We start from the raw sequence: 15,686 nt of genomic DNA on the forward strand, positions 1-15,686 counted from the left end.
AAACTCCAACCCTCAACAAAGGTCCACTGTACGTCGAAACTTAAACTGTTCTATTTAAAACATGTTTCAAAGACCGTTTTAAAACCTATTTTTTTAAAATTAGCTGCTCTTTCCACTCGAAAAAGAGCCAAAATTCACCCTGTACATCTTAATCAGAAACTCTACACTCTTATCCTTTTCAGTTTCGAAATGTCCCTACCTCAAGCCAGTGGACTAGAGATGTGTGTTCAAACAAGAAAATAATGTCTCTCATGGTTTGTCGATTTACAAACCCACTGGCCGGTTTGATGATGGTGGTGGGGTGGCTGATGGTTTGGACCCCCTTGCGAAAATCCAAAGGTTGCCCTCAATACAACCCTAACACTACTTCTACTCAAACTGCCCATCTGATAACCAAGGGGGCATTAGATGATCTTTAAATCATTGATGACCTACAGCAGGGTGACCAATAGTCACAAGATTACCAATTTACTCAAGATCAGTATTATGACGATGACCCAGCCATTTACATATTGCTATCACCTGAAGACCAGGATCGGTCATTGCTGATTTGCCTATACTTAACCAGCTGCAGTATGACCTCATTAAGGCAGAGGAGCATTTTAAAATGGACACACAAGAAGCCCTACAAGATACAGACTTTGATATTTTAAGTTGACAAAAAAAATCTCACACAATTTATCCCATTACTATCTATGCAAAGATGCATTCAGCCCTCTTTACCGATGCCATCTTTGACTGGAGCTGTAAACCCTAATATAGAGAACATTTAAGCCTGAACCCAAGCTACCCTCTATATTAGGGGACAACCTAAACCAGATTCCTTGGTTGTTACAACCAGCAAGAAAAGAGCAGATACCCTGCTAGCATCTGCAGGAGCACCCCTCTGCGAACGAAGGCACAAAACACTGTATACCCTAGGCAGGCATGTGGCTACATCAGCAGAGTACCAAACGGGCATTGCAAACAATACACCTTGGTGGCAAGTTATAACTGCCACCTATGAGACCTTGTCCTCCAACAACTTCCTGAGCCTTTAAAATCCCAGATTTAAAAATCGGCGTCGGAAGGCAAACAGGTTGTCAACTGAATTCTCAAACATTTAGATGCAGCAGATGTTGCTCTCTGCATCATTGCGGAAGGAACTCTCTTAAAACGACACTCGTGGCTACGCCAATCAGGATTTAAACTAGATACACGGGCTACCTTACTAAATGTGCCCATTGAGCCCAATGTTCTCTTTTGGCAAAGCAGTTGACAATGTTAAAAGTGCAAAAGAAGAGCATGAGACCCTAAAACACATGTCAGTTATCAAATAAACCCTATATACAACAGTTTTTTTTTAAACACAAGCAAGCAAGGATTCCCACGTTTATCAGTCGGGATACAATTGGGCGAGTCCTTTTCTTTGTTTACCCCTCGGTGCCAATCCAACACTTATCAGTCCCATTTTTCATGGGGGCTACAGAAGATCGCAGGAGAGCTGCTTCCACTCTTAAGTAATGACTTTCACATCCAAGTTCCCTCCCATGTCTCCCCAGGAGGAGGCCTCCTTTCTCAATTCTCCAACAAATTGGAGAGAATAGCATCGGATCAGTAGGTGTTATCTACAGTTGCGAAGGGTTACTCATTAGTGTTTCTAGAAAAACCCCAACATCATCCACCAACACACCGGAAAATGTCTCCACAACATCAAGAAATCCTGCAGGAGGAAATGGAATCTCTCGTTCAAAAAGGTGCAATAGAGCTGGTTCCAGCTCTTGAGGTAAACAAGGTTGTCTATTCAGTGTACTTCCTAGTACAAAAAAGGATTTAACTAAGTGCCCTGTGTTAAACCTGCGTCCAGCCAACACACGTGAAGCCGCAAAGGTTTTGAATGGACAATGCTTGATTTTACTTTTATGGACTTCATTGATTCACCATGCGTCACCCTTTCTCATGGTGGCCCTGAATCATGCTCCCATCTTCATCTTGTATGTGTTACTACTGACTTCTGCAATTGTATTCGCTCTCCCCTTTTTGTTGCTTCACTCTTTTTGACTGCTTACTCTGGTCTCTCCTTCTCTCCCTTTCTTCCTTTTTCCTATCTCCTCCCCCCTTACTTTCTTCTATGCACTTAATCTATTAGATTTGTCCCCTGACCTAGTATGTTAGCATACTAGTCTGTCTCCCCCCTCCCCTTACTTGTACCCCCCCATGCCCCAACCCTCTGTGCACGATCTGAAATGTCGTCAGGCCTAGTACGGTAGTCGCCTGTCTGTTTCCATTTCCTTCCCACTCCCCCACCCTTCCTTATCTATGTTTTAGCTCTTGCACTATCTGAAATGTCGTTGGGCCGAGTACAATAGTTAATTTCCCATCCTTACTGTTCATGGCCTGTTAGAATGTCGTATTTTCCCTTGTTCCCTCCCTTGCCTTTAAGCGCTTTGAAACACTTTGTGTTTAGGCGCTATATAAATAAACTATCATATCGTGGCAACACCATAGGAAGTAACTAATTCCCCTCTTCAAATGGGGACATTACATGGCAACATTGGGCATGAAAGATGCATACTTTCCCACCTCAATGATTCCAGCTCATCGAAAATACCTGCACTTCCAGCTAGGAAATATCCACTATCTTTTTAAGTGCTTCCCTTCAGCATTTCATCAGCGCCAAGTGGCAGCAGAACACCTGTGAAGGCAATCCATCCCAGGGTACCCTTCTCTAGATGATTGACTCATAACTGGGGAAACACCACCAACGTGTCAAAAGAACACTCCAGCAACAATCAAGCTGTTCTCAATCAACAAGAAAGTCAAGTCTCGTCCCCAGTCAAATAAAACAATTCCTAGGAACAATAATTAAAAACTCAAGAGGGATTTGTTTTTCCTCAAACAAAAGAGTCCAATTCATGCTATGGGCCTTCAGGGCCTTCCTTCCTCATCAAGGAGAGGACCATTCTGATCTAGACCGACAACTCCACCAGCATGTACTATGTCAACAAGCATGGGGGTACCAGGTCCCCTCTGCTGTGCATCCTAGCGGTCAATGTGGGAAATGGGCCCTGGAGAACATCTACCTCGGGGACGTCTACCTCCTACTTGGAGGTGGACAGACTCGGCAAGATGGGAGCGGACAATTACGAGTGGCAAATGAACGACCAGGTTCTGCAGATGGTTTTCAATACATGGGGCCATCCTCAGGTGGATCTATTTACCTCCTGGAGGAACAGGAAGTGCCAGTAGTTCACGTCTTGGCAAGGACTAGGCCCCGGTTCCCTGGCAACGCCATGCATATTCAATGGTAGGGCATGACAGCCTATGCTTCTCCGCCCACTCCCCTGGGTACTCCGCAAGAAATAGGAGGCTGGTCACCTCAGGATCATAGCAATAGTGCCTTGGTGGCCAGCGAGACTGTGGTTCTCGGAATTGCTCAGCCTCTCGGACCGACCACCCAGTCACCTGCCGCTGGGCCCAGCACCTCCCCTGTCCCAGCAGGGGGGGGCAGGGTTCTCCACCCTGCTCCTCAGAAGCTAGCCCTCGCAGCATGGTTCCAGAGCAAACCTATCTCTGGCTAATCTGGAGATCATCCAGTGCGCTAGGAGCAAGTCCACTAGGAGCCAATACAGAAGTAAATGGAGCAGATTCTGTCACTAGGCAGATTCCAAAGAGATGAACCCTCTGACGTGCACACGGGCGTTCCATCAAAACGAGGCAATAGTCCTACCTACATTCTTCGCGTACCCACTGTCTGGATGTCGGACGCGCTCTGAAATTCAATCTGGATAGGACCAAGGGCTTCTGCAAGTTGGACACACACTTTGTCACATTTGTGGGCTCCAAACTCCCAAAAGTATATCAGGCATCCATGGCATCCATTGCAAGGTGGATGGTTGCGGCCATCAAGGAGTCCTATGAGGGGTCAACGCAAACCGCTGCCATCCAACCTGCACGCCCATGCTGTTGGGGCCAAGCCCACGACCATTGCCTTCCATCAGCAGGTTTCCTGTCGGGTCATAAGCAGGGCAGCTACCTGGGCAACCCCTTCAGCTTTCTGTAAGCATTACTGTTTGGACGCTGGCTCTAAGTCAGCCGCGGCCGAGACAGGCGGTTCTAAGCAATTTGTTCGCTTAAAGAGGGTCTCCTCTCCACCCTGTGGCTACATTCAGTTGTAATTGCCCATACAGTATGGGGGAAGGGGGACGGGACGTAAGAGTAATTACAAGTTACTCACCGTAGTGACTAACATACATTGTCCTTAGTCCCCTTTCCTCCATACGTCCCACCATCCTCCCCTAATCATACTAGTGTCATTAGGCAATAATAAATATTGTCGACGCGTCAATGGAGACTGAGTGGCGCCGGTGGGCGGAGTCAGGTAGCACATGCTCCCAGGGCCACGCCTCTAAATTTAAAGGGAAGGTGGTTTTTCTGGTGAAAAGGTTGTCTCCCGTCCCTAGGAAGGGACACCCATACAGTATAGATTTAAGGGGACTAAGAGTATGTTAGTCACTACGGTGAGTAACTTGTAATTTTCACTGCAAGCAGTAGACCAATGCAAGAAAATGCTACTAAAAGAATTGTACACCATTTCGAAAACAGTGAGCCCTGATGGTGCTTTAACTGTTTGTTTAAATGCTAGTGTCATTTTAAATAGAAATGTTAGTGTAGAAGGCTTATTTAATGGAGGTATGGGCTGTTTTATGGCTACTGTTCGCTTTAAAAGACATTCATGTAATATGTAAACTATTTCCATTAAGTCCAGCATATGCAGTAACAATACATAACTCTCAAGGTTTAAGTACTTTATTAGATCTAGGGCCATAGGTGTTTAGGAGTGTTATGTGCTGTTATCAAGAGTGCGTGCACGTAGTGGTTTATTTCTAATAAACCTAGAGGTGCCAAAAATCGCAACTTGAATTCAATGTATAAAAGATTACAACATACGGCTCTTAATATATGCTAATCATTTGCCACCAATTGATATACCAATACAAGTTAAATGATTATCAACAAAAGTTAAAAGCAAGCTTTTCAAAGTACAACAAATACATACTACATTATACAAATAAAAGTAAAAATAGCAATGTAGATTTAAAAACGCATCCTTTTAGTGAAGCCGACACTTCTAAAATAGCCCTCCAAGGTTTCATTTATGATACTAGAATATAATGTAACGTTGCATGTGCTGTTAAAAGTAGAATCTTTAATAGACGAAATCCAAGTTAGAATTGATAATTATTTTAATGTTATCTGTGCAATTGATAACTTTACTGATAAATCGTAAAAAGCAAATAGTTGTACTTCAATACTTGGAGAAATAGATAAAATATTTCATTCATATGAATGGCAACTTTTTTTATGGGTTGAACGTAATGATGAGCAAATTACCATTAAGTTTGCCATGGAATTTAAAAGATGCCCACATCATTTTGATAGACAAAATCAAGTTAAAATGCTGTAACATAACCCAAAAATAATTAAATTAAAATGTAATATAATATATTAATGTAGTAATAACATGTAGGTATACATTTACATCCTCAATTCCTGGCAATTTTTAGTATCTTGTATTTTTCTTTTTTTTTTTTTAACTAATATACATAAAGCTTAAACACTCTTTTTGCAAATTAAAGTTTGGCTTTTTTTAAAAGTACTATTTTCAAAAGGTTCTTATTTACTTGGGAGGTAAGGGTCGGCTGCAGCTGGCAATGTGGAGGTGTCATACAAACGACATCAAAATGATAAATTCTATTAAAACAAAATTAACTTAAAACAATGACATTGTAATTTCATATATTGAATCATTAGTAATATATAAATTACAATGGTACATAAACATTTAAAAAGCAATCATTTAACCATAGAAAAGTTGAACTTATTTGAAAAACCTTTTTACAAAAGAGCTTAAACCAATCAATACGGTCTACAAACATTAAAAATAATGCTAGGGTAACATAATGCATTTTTATCAATAATTTGAGAACGGTTTTATATTAAAATCAGTGAGTCTGGTTCTCACCCACACACTGAGAAGCACACAACTAGCATTAACTAATTATGTGCATAGAAAAAAGTGATTGTATAAAATGTAAACCTATTAAAGTATGAAAGCTAAACACGTGCCTGTTTGCCGGCAGGTGGGCATTCTGCGCTCACACTGGAAGGCTAGGAAGAAACAAACAGACTTTCGCTCAGAATTCATGCAAGAGTAAAAAATGAATCCAATGGAAAGTCGCACAGCAGACAAACCTTTTCAGTGAAATCCATTTTTTAATGCTTGATAAATAAGCTTAGTCATTATTACACAATCCAAATCGTGCATGCAGAAAAGGCTCCACTTAAATACCACATGTGCTGGTAATCACCATTTCAGACTACAATGCTCATAAATATGGTGTTTTGTATGCCTAGTACAAAGAACGATATTGTGCAAAATAATGCTGTATAAAGTGCATTGTGTGCAGTGAAATACATTTGCTTATATTTGAAGAACCATTGAATGTTGAATTTCAACATAGATCAGAATGAGTGTATATTTACTGCAAATAAGTATTGCATTCATTATGATTTTTGATGTGGTGTTTCCAATGCGATTGTGCAATTGAAAACAAATTGGTTTTGATTGCTAATTTGCATATTGAGCAAAGGTGTACTAAACCTGTACCTTTAATATATTGAAGGTGTAAAATGTGTAATACAAAATGACTATCCAATAAACTTCAATTATAATTCCTATTAAAATGCAAATAAAAATAGACAGCCATTTTAAATAAAAGTAAATTAAGCAAACGTACCATAACAAAATAAACATTTCAAAATGATGTATTGTTAGCTTGTTAGGTGTTTATACAGCAAATTGTTTCAAAGCGTCAACAGGGCAACAAGGAGTGAACATGGGATTGAAGTACATTAAAATACATTAAAATAATAGTGGGGGAAGTGAAAGTACGGACCTACTATTCTTTGAGTATTCAGAACGTGCAAGTGCAGCAAGGAAGAGGGCCGTGGGGTAGGTGCTTAGGTGTCCGAGCTTGTGGGTGAGGCACAGACAAAGTGCAAGGTACGGCAAGTGCTACACGGCCAGGAGCGAAGTTGGGTGGGTGCGAGTCTCTAGGGTGCGCGGTGTGCCGAGGCAAGTGCTGAAGGTAGACCGAAGGTGGGGAGATTGGGTGTGGGTGGTCAGGGGCCCAGAGGATGCATATTGGTCCAAGACACCAATCGCATCAACTGTGAGATTAGCAGAGTAGGGAAGAAGAGAAAGAGGAGAAAAAGAGAAGTTGCGGTCCCTGGGCTTATGGTCAAGGATAAGTCTCGCTGCTCTATTCTGGATTAGCTGAAGGGGTCACAGAGTGGGAGAAGGTAGATTGAGGAGGCTATTGCAATAGTCAAGCCTAGAGAGAACCAGGGCTCGGGAAACATTGAGCTTCTGGGGGAAAGTCAGAAAGGGCGGAATTCCTTTGAGAAGGAAGAGCTGAAAGTGTGACTTCTTTGCAATGTCCTGAGTGGGAGGGAGGGAGGGAGGGAGAGAAGTCGAAGATGACTCCAAGGTTTCTGGCTTCAGAAGAAAGAGCAGGGGCAGAGCCCATGGAGGAAGACCAGAGAGAAGGGAAGGAGGAAGTGAGGAGAGGTCCCAATGTGAAGGATCTGTTTTTTGCTGGCATTGAGGCAGCGATCGTTGGAAGTACACCAGGCCTGGATAGCAGATATTTATTTTGTATTTATTTCTTACACGTCGAAAAGGAATCGGCCGAAATGACCGAATCCAATTTACCTACCCCACCAAAAGACCTGAAATACATACCACCCTGTACCTTATCTCAAATGTGTGTGGACCAGGTTTTTGTTAATTGAACCATCTCTTTTGTAAACAAATTTGTGTATATATGTTGTGTTGTACAACTCAAGCTTACTTGAACAATCTTTTTATCTGTAACCCTATAATTAAGAGTATGTATTTTTCCATATACTTGTGTAGTTTATTCTCTTGGAGGTTTATATTTTGGACTAACCCTCTTGAATTCTACTGTGTGGTGTCCCCTTTTGCTTTACACTCTTTAGTCCTCCTGTCCATGTAGCTGCAGCTTCTTCCAGCCATCTGGTTTTGTCACATGCATGCTGGTCTCCCAATTAGAAAGCAGAACCCTGCCCTAATCACCTGCAATTTCCTGCTTTTGTGTGATTTGAATTACAGCAGGTGCCGGTTTCTTCTCACACCACAGTTGTACATTTTAATCACATGGCTCTATCAATGGTGGTTGAGCTGTTTTAGACGGCTCCACCGGCGGTTCCTCTGCAGGCTTTGTTAGCTGAGCCCCAGGGCCTTTTCTATTATGTATTTTCTTGAACCTGCATAAAGGGAGAAGGGACTGGGTAGTACCTAAACACAGGGTTATTGCTTTCTTCAGAGTTGGTGATTACATCCCCTATGTTTGGGCAGGGCCCTAATTAGGATAAGGACGCCTGCAATTCTCACCCTGTACCACTTTAAAGTAGCTTACGGCTCTTTCGATTGCCCTGGTAGGCCGGGTTTCCTGGGCTGCATAAACCGCTCCAGGCCTTAGGACAAAAGTAGACGCCTGAAATTCTCATAGATTTTATGTAACTTAGACGATAAAAAATACTTCACCGTCATCAAGGCAATCTCACAAACGTAATGAATGTGTAACTTAATTGGTATATAAAAGGGTGTGTTCATAGCAGCAGTCCTGAAGGAAGTGTTAAATTTTGTTGTGGCATTTAATTCATCCGTCATATGGATCCTATGTAGATTTGTAAATAACTTGGACATTGGCAGGATAAGAATAGTCTTCTTTTCATCTACTCTATGGCACTTGGCACACTCCATGTAGAATAGACAGATCTGTTGGGGGCCTGGCAGGTGGGCACGGGAGAGGTGGAAGGGTTTGAGAAAAGACCAGGTGTTGAGTGTAAAATAGCGTAATTATATTTTAAAATCCTTTCTAAGATAAAATAAAATCTGTATGGTGTATTATGTAGCAATGCTGGTGGCACTCCATACACAACTACTGCCTTTTCAAATTCCTTCACCTAGTCCACAATGCCATCAATGGTCTTGCTCCTCCATACATGGCTTACTGCATCTCTACCTACTTGCCATCTCTTCCCTCCGCTGCTCCTCTGCACTCAAAATCGCTGCCCCATTCTCCTCCCGTATTGCATCTCTTGTCTGCTCTTTCACCCTACTCAGCCACCCACCCCCCGCAGCATTGGGACCTATAGCCCATCAAATGCAGTCAGAGGGGTGGGGGCGGGGGGTGAGAGAGAGACTTGAAGGGGTTTGAGAAAAGACACACGTTGAGCGTAAAATAGCTTTTTTATATTTTAAAATCTTTTCTGATCAGATTAAATCCTTATGATGTATTATGTAACAATTGGCACTCCGTACACAACCACTGCATTTTCAAATTCCTTCACCTAGTCAACAAATCTATCAATGGTGGTCCTCCTCCATACATGGCTAGCTGAATCTTGGGCTACTGCTCCTCTGCACTCAACATCACTGCCCCATTTTCCCCCTGTATTGCATCACTTGTCTGCTCTTTCACCCTATTCACCCCCCACTGCATTGGGACCCACAGCCCATCAAAAGCAGTCTGTACATTTCTTAAAATCTTGTCTTAAACATTTACAAGAGAGGGCACTCTACATACTCCCCTCTTTTCTGCCTACCCAAGTCCCCCACCCCCATCTGATGCCATTCCCCCCCATCCCCCCACCCCCGTCCTGCAAATAAGGAAATTTTGTATATCTTTACAGCAATCCTCATTATTTTGAAGCACTTGTCCACATAGCTTAATGTTAGCTAAAGTTGCATTGTCACATCTGTTTTTTACTGTATATTTGCTCCTGCTGTTAAATCCCTGAATGAGACCGTCCCCAACTGTTTCTGCTTTTGGTAGGTGCTGGTGTTGAGGAACCATGGCGTGGTAGCTCTAGGGGAGACATTGGAGGAAGCCTTTCACTACGTTTTCAATGTGCAGCTTGCCTGTGAAATCCAAGTAAGATTGAATTCATTTTTTTTTTTTTAAATGTACTACATTTTGACAATATGCATAGTAAGGATGACTGCTTTTATTTGTCTTTAGGTAAAATCAGGTAAAATCAGCAAGGATTCCTGGTGCTGCTTGCCCCGCTTCCCTTTGTCCATAGCATAACAAAAGAATACAAAGAATACACGTAAATCTAAAGCCACTGTCAGATCGTTTTGGCCTAATGACGGCATGACAGTTGTGGTACCTGGATCGTTTATTTCTTTATGTGGAACTGTATCCCCATCCTTCTGCATGTGCCTTCCAAATTGTAGAAAGGTGAGAGGTAGACCACCCATCACCTAATCTCGTTTACTTTTCTAAGTTTGTAAGGAAGTTACTTAAAGAACTTCCTTTCCTCAGTTTTGCTTTTAGAAAAGCAACTTGATTGCTAGAAATGCATCACTCAGATGTTTAAAAGACTTAACGGCCCAGTTGTACCCTGACAGCTTACATGTTAAAGAACAGTCATTTTCCCTTTTCTCCTGTCCTCATTGACATGTTTCTGCTGTCCCTGCTATAGTTTTGCATTACTTGTGTATCAACCGTTCCATGGTACAGCGTATACATCTGTTATGGCTTATGGTAATTCTACATTCAGCTGTCCTTTTACAACTGTCGCAATTTTTCTGTTACTACTGGTCACTACACAAGCTCTTTCAGACTTGTTGAATGTTTGTCAGTTTATTTTATTTCTTATTACGCGCCACATGCCCATGGGCCTCGTGGTGCACATATGACAAAAGAAAACAAGACAAAAGCAGACAAAATCAAAGGACCGAGACACCAGCAAGAGACACGGTTATTGATTGAATAGATATATTTTGACCACCCTTTTAAAGACAGAAAGGGAGCTGGCTGCTCTAATTGCCAACGGAAGTGCATTCTATTCTTTGGGAGCCTGAACTAGGAAGCTATTACCACCAAACTTTTTCCAATTTAAACCAAGGTTGTTTGAGTTTATGGCCATCACTGGACCGCAGAGAACGGAAAGGGAGTGTTTTTGTCACGTACAAAGTTGCTGTCCATCTCCAGCACTTGTAGGTTAATTATAGGATCTTGTGTAGGGCCCGTCTATACTGACATGGTCTGGTCTATTCAGCCTAAAAACTGTGCGAACTGCTCCGTTCTGGGCTGTCTGTTGGGAGTGAACGTTGCCTGTGTTCCTGATAACAGGCAGTTGCAATAATCAAGCCTTGAGTTCACCAGGGCAGTGGCAAGAATGGATCTATTTTCGAGGGCTAGATAAGGTCTTATTTGGTTCAAAAGCCTGGCCACATAACCACAAGAAGAGTGAATATGGATAAATGGGCCTTCATGTTCAATTCTGCATCCAGATGAACACCCAATGTTTTGACACAATCTGATACCACAGTTTGATTGTTAGCAATGCTAAAACTTTTATTGGAAACATCAAGTTTTGCAAGACGCTGGCCCATGGCCACAACCAGGAGCTCTGTCTTGTTGTCATTCAGTGCCAAAGAATTGGACTGCATCCATGGCTGTATTGCCACATATTCTCCAGCATGGGGTCTGGCATGGATTCACATGCTCATGAATATTCCCCGTCGTCAGGCTGGGAATCCTCGGTAAAGAAAAAACCAGTATCAGTTTCGTTCCTGATCTGTCTTTCGTAGCAATAACCAATCACTGGTCTCTGCGTCATACTGACCACAGCCAATGACTGCCCTCTACCTAAGCACCGCCTCTGGCAGCCATCTTCAGATTTTTACCGCACGTTCATGTGTTGGGATCCTCGTGCTATTGCTCTCGAGCGTTAGTGCTATTTTTCGCGCTTTTTTCACAAAAAACTTCGATTCTTTCGGTCAAAAGAGCCTCAAGCTCCACCGATCCTACATCCGATCAACGGGGACCCGTGTCGGATTCATCTGTGCCCCTCAAGGGTGAAGATTTCGTCGAGCTACACTTCGGAGGAATCCAGAAGCTTCTCAGGCCCGGTCTCGGAGATGGCCCAGGAGAAGGGAAGCTTGACGCCCGGAAAGCTGTTCAGGGTCTGCCCTGGATGCCAGCTGCAGAACGTCTTCAAGGAGGACGAACACTCTTTCTGCCTTTACTGCCTTCATGAGGACAAGACGCACGTGGAGAAGGACTGTGCGTTTTGCGGCAACATGTCGGAACGGACCATGAAGGACCGCCATCAACGTCTCGCCAACTGGCTGGAGGGTAAGAGCCCGTCTGGCGAGAAGAAGAAGAAATCCGAGCGGTCTTCTAAGACCTTTGAGGGCACCCCGGCGACGGGGGCCCAACATAAGGCCAAGCACCGCGAGTCCGCTGGCACCGGGAGCGCCGAACGGTCGGGCTCTACGGGCGCCAGGCAGGGCGCACCCTCCCCGGCACCATCAACCACGAGCCAACGCTCTGGGTCGGGTAAGAGGAAGGCCGAGCACCCGGCGAAGCTCCTGGAGAGGCCCCGGTCGAGCTCTAAGGCAGAGGAGGAGCGTGGCAGTGCCCCCTCCCTCAAGGATAAGGCGGTGAGCGCACCTAAGGTGGTGAAGGCCTTGATCCATCCGACCAAGCCCTCTATCGAAAAGGTCGCGGCGGCCCTGGCTCAGCCTGTGGTGGCTGCACCAGTGGTGGCGACCTCAGGGCCCAGAATCTCCCTGCCTCCTCGGAGGGAGTCTTCCTTTGTGCCCATCGATAGGACCCCCGTGAAACCCTCCGTGGGGAAGAAGAAGGGGGGGCAGGGCGTCGTCGGAGATTCGGCCTCAACCTCAGAAGAGGAGCTGATCGAGGTCTTAAGCCACGGCCTAGGCGTGGAAGAAGGCCAGCCCGTCGGAATGGACCCCGACGCAGGTGACGACGACGACATCGTCGAGGATACCGACGGGGCCCCTGCTCGCCCGTCGGATTCCCCTCTGCCAGCGCCGCAAGACAACTCGGCGGCCATTTTGTTGGCCATACAGTCCTTATGCTCCGAGATAAGGACGAGGCTACCGTTACCGACGGAGGAACCTCTCCCGTCGGGGGATCCAGAACCGGGACCTTCTGGTGTTCCCCCTACCAAGAAAAGAAGGATCCATCCACCACCTCCTTTTCAACCGTCGCGCCCCTTCCAGCCCTCCTCCCCGTCCACCCGAGGGGATGATACGGGGACTGACACGGCAGCGACGGGTACGGACGACGAGGCATACGACGAGGATTTTCCGTCGTCGCCTCCCACCAGGGCTTCTCCGCCCGACGAGATCGGATCTTTCCACTCCATGATCTCCAGGGCTTCCGAGCTTTTCCAACTCTGCCCTGAGGAGAAGAAAAAGGAAGGCTTCCTTTATCAGCGGCGCGAGGCCAAGAGGAAGACGGTCCTCGCAGTGCCTCTGTTGGACGACATTTGGGATGAGGGCCTTTCCCTCCTCAAGAACCCTTCCACGACGCCAGCTAGAAGAGACCGGTACGAGAAAAAGTACCGGGTCCCCGACACGGCCCCCCTATGCCTCCGGGCGCAGCCTACCCCGGACTCCGTCGTCTCCGCGGCAGCCAGGAAGAAAGCGGGGGGGGGTGCGGCCTCCACATCGACTTCCCCGCCGGACGGCGAGGGAAAGAAATTGGATGCTATGGGACGTAGAGTCATCTCGTCGGCAGCGACGACGATTAAAGCGGCCAACGCCTTGGCTATCGTGGCCCGCTACGACAGGGAGCTCTGGTACAAGATAGCTCCCCTGCTGGATTTTCTGCCGGACGACAAGAGGGCGGAGGCCCTTGAGATCCTGCAGGAAGGTGAGGTGGCCTCGGACCACGCCATCACCGTGGCGACGGACATCGCCGACACCGGGTTCCGCCAGCTGGGCAACGGCGTTTGCCTTCGACGTCGTGGATGGCTCAAAGCTACGGACTTCCGGCAGGACGTCCAGACCAGAGTCCTGGACATGCCCTTCGACGGGAACAACCTGTTTGGGAAGACAGTGGACGATTCCCTTCAGGCCATCAAGGCGGATACTGAGACGGCCCGGGCCCTTGGAGTCCTGCAACGACGGACGCCCTTTCGGAGCGGCGGAGGCAAGGGCGCCTCCAAAGGTTCCGGCGGCGGTTTCGCTTCCTACCGTCAAGCGGCCCGCTCGTCGTCGCAAGAGGCCTACAGAGGACGAGGCAAGTCTAGCGGACCCCGCCGTCGTCGCCAAGGAGGTCAAGGCGGCAAGGCCGCGTCCAAGCAGGATTGAACCGGCCGTGGGGTCGGGCCCCCACCGAAGCACCCCGGTGGGAGGCCGGCTGGCGGGCTTCGTCAGCGTGTGGGAGTCCATCTCCACCGACCGTTGGGTGCTGGACGCCCTGGCCCGGGGCCACGCGCTCGAGTTTCAAAGAAGGTGCCCGCGCGTCCCCCCCGTGGCCAGGAAAGAACTTCACGTCCCTCAACTTCTCCTGGAGGTAAAGGCGATGCTCAGAAAGGGCGCCATCGAACTCGTCCCAAAGAGGCTTCGGGGCTCTGGAGTCTACTCGAGATACTTCCTCGTGAAGAAGAAGACGGGAGGATGGCGCCCCATCCTAGACCTGCGACGTCTGAACAAGTTCATCAAGGCGCAGAAGTTCCGGATGGTCACCCTCCAGCACGTCCTGGGTCAGCTGGAGGAAGGAGACTTCCTATCGTCGTTGGATTTGGAGGATGCCTACTTCCACATTCCCATCCTAAAGGGGCACCGCAAATTCCTCAGATTCGTGGTCCAAGGGCGTCATTACCAGTTCAAAGCCCTTCCCTTCGGACTACGGTCGGCACCCAGGGTATTCACCAAGTGCCTCGCACCGGTGGCGGCGCAGCTGCGCCGCGAGGGGATTCACGTCTACCCCTACCTGGACGACTGGCTCATCCGCGCCAAGACGAGGGAGCTCGCCGTGGTCCACACGGCAAGGACCGTCCAACTCCTCACGGACCTGGGATTCTCCGTGAACTACGCCAAATCCCACCTGGTGCCCGCGCAAGTCGCACTGTTTCTGGGAGCCAGGCTCGACAGTGTCCCTTCTGGCCTCCCCGTCGGAGGAGAGGACCAGGACCATCTTGGGCAAGGTGCAACGGATGTTGGTGGCCGACGCGGCCAAAGTGAGGTCCATCAAGTCCCTCCTCGGGATGATGTCTTCCTGCATCTACCTCATTCCCATGTGCAGGCTCCGGATGCGCCCGTTGCAAGAATTCCTGGATGCGCGCTGGATCCAGACGACGGGCAGCTTCGAGGAAAGGATCAAGCTCGACGAGAGTTTCCGACGAGCGATACGGTGGTGGGGCACCCGCGCGCATCTGACGGCGGGCATGGACTTCCAGACCCCAGCCCACCAGGAGACTGTGACCACGGATGCCTCCCTGGAAGGGTGGGGAGCGCACACCGAAAATCTGCACGCAAGGGGACTCTGGCTCCCGACGGAGAAGTCCCTGCATATCAACGTCCTGGAGCTCCGTGCAGTGTTTTGGGCCCTCAGGTCCTTCCTTCCGTCCCTCAAGGGCAAGGTGGTGAGGATCTTCACCGACAACACCACCACCATGTTTTACATCAGGAAACGGGGCGGAACCAGGTCCCCAGCGCTGTCCAAGGAGGCGCAGGACCTGTGGCATTGGGCCGTCGCCCAAGGGATTTTTCTGGTGCCGTTTCATCTGGCAGGGATAAAAAAACACCATCGCCGACTCACTCAGCAGGGAGCTGCGCTCGTGCCACG

At 47.2% G+C, this 15,686-nt stretch overlaps 1 protein-coding gene across 6 annotated transcripts in view; it reads left to right on the forward strand.

Moving 5' to 3' along the window:
• The window catches only part of ADD3 (adducin 3), a 1,740,558-nt gene that overhangs the window by 1,233,809 nt on the left and 491,063 nt on the right, over nt 1–15,686 (forward strand). For all 6 annotated transcript variants that reach the window (XM_069611763.1, XM_069611762.1, XM_069611761.1 and 3 more), the window contains one exon: nt 9,906–10,004. In XM_069611763.1, the coding sequence (XP_069467864.1) occupies nt 9,906–10,004 (99 nt within the window). The remainder of the gene's footprint in view (nt 1–9,905; nt 10,005–15,686) is intronic.

Source organism: Ambystoma mexicanum, chromosome 8, assembly GCF_040938575.1.
Source record: "Ambystoma mexicanum isolate Mex_15411 chromosome 8, UKY_AmexF1_1, whole genome shotgun sequence".
Taxonomy (NCBI): Eukaryota; Metazoa; Chordata; class Amphibia; order Caudata; family Ambystomatidae; genus Ambystoma; species Ambystoma mexicanum.